This window comes from Stegastes partitus, unplaced genomic scaffold, assembly GCF_000690725.1.
Source record: "Stegastes partitus isolate 25-593 unplaced genomic scaffold, Stegastes_partitus-1.0.2 Scaffold713, whole genome shotgun sequence".
Lineage (NCBI taxonomy): Eukaryota > Metazoa > Chordata > Actinopteri > Pomacentridae > Stegastes > Stegastes partitus.
In genome coordinates, this window is record NW_007578444.1 from 172074 (window position 1) to 181281 (window position 9208).

General features: G+C 42.6%; 1 protein-coding gene across 2 annotated transcripts in view; it reads right to left on the bottom strand.

The window, feature by feature from the left end:
* The window catches only part of nrxn3a (neurexin 3a), a 177530-nt gene extending 170203 nt beyond the window's left edge, over positions 1–7327 (bottom strand). For both annotated transcript variants that reach the window (XM_008291066.1, XM_008291068.1), the window contains exon 1: positions 6643–7327. In XM_008291066.1, the coding sequence (XP_008289288.1) occupies positions 6643–7327 (685 nt within the window). The remainder of the gene's footprint in view (positions 1–6642) is intronic.
* Positions 7328–9208: the final 1881 nt, after the last annotated feature.

The following is a 9208-nucleotide window of genomic DNA, read 5'->3' on the forward strand; positions in this document are numbered from 1 at the left end:
TTGTGTGGAAATGCCACACTGTAGTCTGCTTTGCAGTTTGACCCAAGCATCAGTCCACATCTCCTGTGGGGAAGATCTCCCAGCTTGACATGGTCTTATGAGGTGTTTCAGAAAAGTTCCAGGACTGGCGTCACAAAAGATATCTTTCAAATCCAAACTACAAACTAGGAATTTTCTAATTCAGACAATCAACCAGCATGTCTGCAAAGAGATCCTGTGGCGTTTGCTTCGTTCAGTGTGCGAGAAGAGGCGAGAGTAGTGGCAGGACAAGTCGTGGCTGCTTCACCATGACAATGTGCCTGCTCACAACGCCCTGAGCATCCCAGAGTTCCTGGCTGAGATGAACCTTGCTGTGCTGGAGCAACCTCACTTCAAACCGCACTTCAAACAGTTTATGAAGAGGGTGTGAGGAGTCCCTGACAATGTTCAGTGCCCTGCTCCTGCAGCGACTCTGGAAAAAGTCTTGAACAGAGGTGAGGGAAACTCCAATGTACATTGATTCTTTGGTCCCGCGAGTAAGTCCCTCTACTGTGGTATCATCAGCAAACTTGATGATCTGGATCCTCTCATGTGTGGCTGCACAGTCATATGTTAGCAGTGTGAATAACAGTGCACTGAGTACACAGCCTTGAGGAGCTCAGCATGGTGGAATTGGAGATGTTCTTTCCGACTCGGACAAACTAGGGTCTTTTGGTCAGAAAGTCCAGGACCCAGAGACATGTGTCGGTATCTAGGCTGAGTAGGAGGAGTGTCTCTATTAGAGCATTAGTCTCTAATCAGTGTACAGGATTCTATCGTAGGTGTCTTTATTTTCCAGGTGGATGATGACTGAGTGCAAGGTGGTGGATATTGGATCCTCTGTGAAGTGGCTGGAACGGTAAGTGAACTGAAGGGGGTCAAGCGATGCAGGAAGGCTGGCTGTGATGTGTGGTTTGACACGTGCTGTGAAGGTCTTAATGACAGTGACATCCTCTGTACACTTTGCAATGTAGCTGGTTACCGCCTCAGCATACTCCTCAATGTCACTCTGATCACCCTACGAGGCAGCTGTTTTGAAAACCTCCCAGTCAGTGTCCGTAAAATGGTCTTGAAGTGCTGAAGGTGCACCTTCTGGCCAGATCCTGGCTTGTCTTTTTTATTGGCCTGCTGCTTTTCAGTAGGGGTTTGTAAGCGGGCACCAGCATAATAGAAAGATGATCAGAGCACATGAGGTGGGGGCGGTGGGTTGTTTGGTATGCATCAGGGAAGTTTGAATACGTCAAGTCCAGCATGTTTTCTCCTCTAGTTTTAAAGTCCACGAATTGCTTGAACTTGGGGAGCACAGACTTTAAACTTGTGTGGTAAAAATCCCCTGTACCCACTACAAAGCTGTCTGAGTGTTTAGCTAAAAGTTCACTGATGGCGTTGTATAGCCCTTCTAGCACCTCGTTAGCATTAGTGCTTGGAGCTATGTAAACAACGGCTACAATCGGGTTGGTGACTTCCCTCAACAGGTAGAATGACGGCATTTCACAATAAGAAACTCTGCCAACTGAGAGCAGTGTTTAGAGGCTATCGTGGCATTTAGACACCTGTCTTTGTTAATATAGATGCACAGCCCCCTGCCTTGGCTTTTACCAGAGCTAGCTGCCTGTCTGTCTGCTCGGAACAATGTCGTCCCCTCCAGTTGTATGGCCACGTCTGGGATGTTGTCATGGAGCCATGTTTCTGTTAAAGCAGACACACAGCAGTCCCTCCACTCTCTGTGTGTTTCTCTCAGCAAACGTAGCTCGTCCAGCTTGTTGTCAAGGGACATTGGAGAGTAGGAGCGACGGTACTGCTGATCTGGAGGGGTTGGCCTTTCGCCTAGCATGGATCCTGGTTCTCCTCCCCCTCTTTTGTTTACATTTGCACGGTTTGTGCTTCCTTCTTTCTCGGGTAACTGCCGGCGTAGTCTCTGATAGGATTCCGTGTTGGCATAGTATGTCCAAACCGATCGCCGCAATTTTAGCGCCATTTATTGTCCTGATGTTCAGCAAAGTCTCTCGGCTGTAAGTTTTGCAGAATGAACGTCAAGGAATGGCAAGACACTCAAAACGTTCACTCTCGCTGTCTCCTGAAGGGGCCGCTGCATCTGTGCATGCCACCATCACCATGGCAACCACGATGATGACCTCTGGTGGGAATCTAGCAATAACACGAGGTGCGTCATCATTGATGGTGGGCTGTGAGTCAAACCTCCGCTCTGTGAGAGTGGCTCATTAAATCAACAACTGCACACACGACTAGCTAATGCAGCGCTGGATGACACTGCATTGTTCTACAAGAGTCGCCTGGGTGCTGTGTCCACTACAAACACTCTCTGCCTGCTGGTGACCATGGATTCAACTTTAGTCTCAATTTAATCTTTCACTTAAATCAGTTCAGTTTTAATTTGGCCTCCATTTGACAAACTCTAAATAATGTACATGTTTCAAAAAGCCGGCTAACTATTGTTTATGTTCCTACTTCCAGCAGTTTAGCAGCAGAGCGTTAGGAACACATGAGAGACTGTCGAAGGAAAATTGTCAAGGATTTTTTTATTTATTTTATATTTATATTGATTTTAAATTATTTTTTGACATAATTTGTTTTAAATCTGTGGTTCTGAACCACACAGCCGTCTGGCTCATATCGATTTTTGTATCAGTTAATCTTTGCACCCCTGTTCAGAACAGCTTTTACGAAACTGTCAGCAGTCACAGCAAGCTCAGAAACAACATGCTTTCATATAACTGCTATGGCCTGTATGCCTTTAAACATTAAAGTACAGGAAGTGTGTAAAATGCATAGATGTCATTCTCATGTTTTTTGTAATTTACTGTAGATCAGGGAGAGATGTCACATATCTAAAGACATGTAGGAAATCATAATCATAAAACTTCACTCATATCTGGGGGGAAAAAAACTGTATATTAACCTTAATGCATGTTTTTTAATCCATTGAATATTTTGTTCAATTGATCTTAACTCAATTATAATTCAATTCAAAATTCTGAAAAATGCTAATTAAACAAAGAGAGAGAGATCTTAGGCCCAATAACTTGTAATTGCTATTTATGTCAAAGAATATGTCATTTTACGCTGTCGTAAATACAGTCTGTGTTTTACCCGGTTGGTCTTTACAGACTGACAGCATACAGAAATACAGAAATCATTACAGCTGCATTTTTCCTCCATAACAATCCTAGTCTCATAGGACATTTTTCATGTCTGCATTGGAAAAAAATCTTTTGAACTTAAGATTGAAAGTCATACTTTGATGACTCTTAGCTATGCCATATTCTCTCCCTGATCTGTTCAAAAGGTAGGCAGTCCACCAATCAGCCAGCCTCATTAGGCATGTTATTTATCCTTTAACAATCACTAATCTAAATTCTCCCAGGGCTGCTTGAGTTCCCTGCTTCCCAACACCTATCACTGCCTTGCAGGAGGCAGTCAGGCAGATAGGCGAGACAGGGACAGCCAGACATAAATCAACAATGGGAATGGGGCCCAGCATGGAGGCTGTAAATCAAGGTTGGGAAAAGTAGCCTATCAACCTACGAGGGTCACCAGTGCCCTCACATCGATGCCTCACTGAGTCATGCATCGCAGCACTGAGGGGCTGGATGGAAGGTGGTGAGTGTTTGAGGAGAGAACTGTGAGAGGATGAGGGAACCAGGAGAGGGAGGATCAAATCACGCTCAGCTAAACGAGTCCAAAATGTTAGTCATGTCGGACAGTAGGCTTTGTGTTGCTGAAATAAAGTCGTTTGGAAGTGTCATACTAACACTGAATTAAATGTAAACAGAATCTTCATGGTATTGTGGCCCATTCAAAATGCATAAAAAGCACCAAATCTGTTAAGTTGAATTTTCTCATGTTTTGTCAGTTCTTTCATTTATTTGCATTACAGGTGATGCAGGCATTCATGCTCCCCAGAGGATGATTCCTAAAGATTTTGGTGGTCAATCGGGCCAAAATCCCCCTTTGACACACATGTGTCTCCCACAGCATTTTAGCGTAGAGGTGTTCTGTCATTCTGTGTTTAGAATTGTTCTGACCTGTAAAATCAGGGTTAATATGTCAGGAAGCAGCAGTTGCACGACAGTAAGTAACAACATACAGCTTAGATGTAATGGCCAATTTCCATGGACCCCCGGGCTTAATCCAGTGTTTTCAGTAACCCCACAATTTTCCAACAAGCTGCAAGATTGACATTTTTATTTATACAAAACCAAAACATCAAGACTCACACGAAAATTACACTTTCCAGAAGATAAAGCCATCAAATGTACCGAGCACATTAATATCAAATTTAATCTCTGTAGAGGATAAACATTTTTAGATTTCAGTGACCCTCATTGTCGATCGGTGCCACCCTCAGGATAGATTTCACTCTTTTAGCCTGTTCAAGCCCGACAAAGCAAAATCATCAGTGTGTCATTCTGTCAAACACTGATAAAGTAGGGTGTGAGCTCTGTAACCAGCTTTTTTTATTCCAGAACTTTAGGTGTTTTCACGGCAGTGCAGTACGGCAGTAGATCAGAGAGCAACAAGACAAGAGAAACATGGACCAACACTTACTCCATCAGCTGCAAGTAAAGAAATGTTCACAACACTGTCTTCACTGGAGATGTGGGCAGAGCACTAGTTCACTGGCATACATTGTGACTTAATATATAATTATCTTTTATGTGGGTGAGATTATGACTTGTACACCAGTCATACAATGTTGTACTGACCAGATGAGAGTAGAAATATTCACACCACGCCCTGTTCAGGATCGCCATGTTCATCTGGCAGTATGAACCATCACAAGCAGAGGAACATGCACCGATGTGAAACTAATGGCTTTACCCCTGTTATGTTATACAGATATATCTATTAAAACAGATTCAAAGAAATAAGCCTGATGATGCTGTACATAAAAAAAGAAGAAATAAGACATGCTATACAGAGAAAGCAGCCGAACTTAAAGATTAACGGAGAAATGTGAATAATGGTTCTGAAGACATGGAGCATTGCATCGATACTTACAGAACTCTCTCATATTTTTGACCTTTACTTAGAGCAGAGGGGTCAGTATAGAGAAGTGTGGCTTTACCTCTCAAACTGCATTGAGTCCTCCACTGGCCTGACGCTGCGATAAAACACTGCCTGAGCTCGCAGACTTTCTTTACTACTCTACACACCAGCAAGTCATCTGCTGTTCTCATGCAGTGAACGACAGCTAAAAAGACTGACACAGAAACATTTCTCCCATTGGAGCCCACCGTGTCTGTTAAATGCTGCACATTCAGTCAGCTGAGTAAAAGGCAAAGCAGCTCAGCCACCACCTCAACGCAGAGAAAAGGAAAAGCCCTGACACCTCCCCCCACCGCAGAGATAGATTAAAAAAAAAAAAAAAACCCTAATCTTTAAATTCCAGATTCCCGGGCCTATTGTCTGTGTGCTGGGGATTTGGCATCAGCCCAATTGGGATGTAAATTCCATATTTGTGAGAGGGTAAGAGAAGCGCCTGAAAGTCAAAGATGGAGCAACAACAACAACAAGAAGGGGAAAAAAATAGTAGAACAAATATATTCACAAATTACCTCTGATCTGAATTAATTAAACTAAAGAAAATAGTTAAGTGACTTTCTCATCTAAGTAGTATTGATTATCTTATAAAGAGTCAGATTATTGTGTCTCCTCAGTGGCTGGAAGCTGCTGGTTTGGAAAGCCTGAAGAATGTGTATTGATCGTGAATAATTAAGCACAAGGTGAGAGTTTTTTCAGAGCACATGAAAAAGCAGAGGTTTCAGGATCCATTTCATTTCATATGCTGACTGCATGTTCACAATTACCACAACAAAACAGGAATTATCACAGAATGTTCTGAGCTCAGGATTTATCAAATGACAGGAAATCCAAGTTTTTACATAAAGCAAATGAAAGTACCTTTTATTTGGCCTGCAGGGAGGAAATACATGGGAGGAAATGAGTAAAGGGGTTTCTTTTAATAGAAATCAATTTTAGTCTGGGTATAGCCAGCTGTAGAGCAATTGAAACACAGCTCTGGCAAAATTCTCAGCACAAAGGGATGTGATATAAAACACCTGCCATCTTGTGATTGGGTGAAGAAAGGGGGCTCAGGAGGCCCCATTCTCTCTAAAGGCGTCCTTATCACTGCCTGCAGGACCGATGCCATTAACCTGTGCCTCACTGGTTAACTGTGCTTAGATTAGCTTTCTGATTTTACAGCTCAGTCACACATGTGTGCGCACACACGCACACCTGAGATGCTCTGATACCTGGTTTAATAGCAGAAATAATCCCTAGCCTGAAAAGGGAAAAATCCAAGTAATGTGAAAAACACTGAAACCTTCATGTTCGTGATAAGGTCTTTAACAATCCTGTTAGGTAGCGTGATAAATGAAGTCCCACTGGACAGGTGAAATCAGTTCACAAAAGAAATTCTTATCCTAGCTGAATTTGAGTGGTTCTCCACAGAACACTCAGTGAAGTCAGTTCTTATTTTAACTAGCTTTTACAACTTAAATTTAAAGTTGATGAGTTTGTTTCACAGTTGGAGTTCCTGCCAACATCTATCAGCATGAATGATGTCAATGTCAGAGACTTTAAAGGAGTGTGCGTTACCTTCACTGCAGAAGCGGCCCTTGTACTCAGTTTTGGAGCAGTCACAGACCGGCTCTCCATCCACCACTGTGCATGTCCCACCATTCTCACACGGGTTCATGGTGCACCACCCCTCGGACTCCAGGGGCACCTTAAGGCTTCCCAGGAACAGGGGCTGTGAGATGCCATATTTGAGGTCTGTAATTGTTCCCCTGAAGGGCTGCATGTTTCGCACTGTAGGCAGTGTAAGTGCACCGTTGCGGATATCCTGAGGCACTCCACCCAGGAACAGGTCGCTGACTATTTTCATGAACTGACGCTGAGGCTGCACTTCGTCTGCTTTGGCCTGGCCGTCCAATACCAACACTGTGCGCAGGTTATACCTGCTCAGGGTGGCAATGTGCCAGCTGCCATCATCTACTCGTCTGTCAGACACAATGGTGGTCTCAGCACAGTCGATGCTGAAGCGCAGCTGCAGCCGTCCCTCCACCACCGAGAGCTGCAGAAAGTCACAGTAACCTCCATCATCAAAGTACAGCAGCAGCGCCTCTGAGGCCTCTGTCTTAAACTGGAAGCTGAGGTCACCGCGGGTGCTGGCGTCCCAGCGGAGGTAGCGTGCCCACTGACCTGGTGTACCTAAAAATTCCAATCCCAGACATGTGCTGAGGAACAATTGCAGCCTGATAGAAAAACCTACAAGATCCATAGCTGCAAATATTTTTTTTGTTAATCCAAGAAAGTCTGAGGGGAATTCAATCAGATTGAAATCTTAGGGTGCTTAGACTGAATTTCAGGGATCCACAGTTTTATCCACAATAAGTATATAGATATATTCAGATAAATATTTCATATAAAAATATGTTTTCAAAGGGGAAAGGGCAATAGCAGGAGAACAGTCGTTGCATTTAACAGTCTTAAGATAAATCACAATAATTTGTCCAGTAGCTGCAGGGCAGTGATCGTATGGAGGAATTGTTGTTTTCCTTTTTAGGGTTAAAGAGCGGGCTAACCACAGGAGGAGGTGATGTTTTAATATGCTTTTCTACGCTTCAGAACAGATGAAATCAAGACTTGACGTGCAAGGTCTGATGGAATGGACTTCTCTGGATATCAGGGAGAGTAGAATTTCCTCCTTCATTTTGTCCGCCGGGAAACGAAGCTGACAAGGAATCTGCCGGCCTCTCTCAGTTCCATCACTGTCAGAAAAAAAAGAGAGACAGAGGGTTATGAAGGGTTTATCAGCATTGATTTCACTACTAATAATACTGGAGCATACATCTAAACCCATGACAGCAGCACATGATATCAGTGTGAACAATCTAATTTAGAACATAGATACATGAAGACAGCCTGAAGCAGGACTGCTGTCATGCACGGTCACATGCAGTTTGTTCATTGTACATGTGCAGTGGTAGACAGTAAATATTAGTACATTTAGTCAAGTACCTCGTCGCTCTGGATAAGGATTTCCATTTTTTGCTGCTTTAAGAAACTGTCTGTCCCACATTGATCTAATGATGATGAGGAGGACATATGAACCATATATAATTATGTTAAGTCCTATTCTAACTCACAAAAGAAAGAACATAATTATATTGACATGTAAAAAATGTTTTATTTAGAATCATTATTGTGTGTTTAAAGCCTTACTTGTATTTTATAATGCTGTACTGTACTTTTCTTAATTCCTGGACTTATTACTTATGGCTGTGATCAACTTTATTTTACCTACTATAGACTGGGCACAGCTTGATGCATCATATATAAGCAGTTGATATTTTTATGTATCTAAAAGTATTTACAATTGCGACATTTATCATGTTTACACAAGACATATGTGATCGACAAATGAAATATGTTGCATGATTGCAGATAAACTAGCAGTATATAATGTGGTTAAAATTAAAGCTTGAAGAAATGGGAAGTGCATTCTGTGTACATTTTTGCCCTTTTATTCCAGCTTGTTTTTTTTTTTTACAGTATACATGTTGTGGTGGCATCTGCCAGCCAGCATGTTTCAGGCCCACAGGAGCTGTAGCAAGAGCTGTAGAAAGATACCGCCCCCCCACAGCCTCAGATCAAACACTAAGAGCAGGATGTGAGTGTAATCAGAGGTAATAAGTGCTGTGATGGAGGGTACGTCCAGTTTCTTAGAAAGAAGAGGTTGACCTTATTTTAGCTGACTGCTCACAACTAGCATGAACAGTGATGTTGGCAGTCATCAATGCTGAATAAAAGTGCCTGTGAAATTGCTGCATTTTTCCCTCCTCTAAAAAGGTTGTTTGGAGTTATCGGTCATCTGCTGGGTAAATTAGTCTCATTATTCTCATGGCAGCGCATGACTATCAGTCAGCCAGGCAGACTGCCTTTATCTGATGACCAGCCTGGAGAGACAGCTTTCTGCTGAATCTTGTTGAATAATGAGAGGCACAAAGGGACACAAACAGGTACTGGTTCAATGTCCAGCAGCAAGTATTGTGTTAAACTTATAAAAGATCCACGTTTGTATAGTATGTATGTATAGATGTATAGATGGATAGATGGATAGATGGATAGATGGATAGATGGATAGATTGATAGATTGATA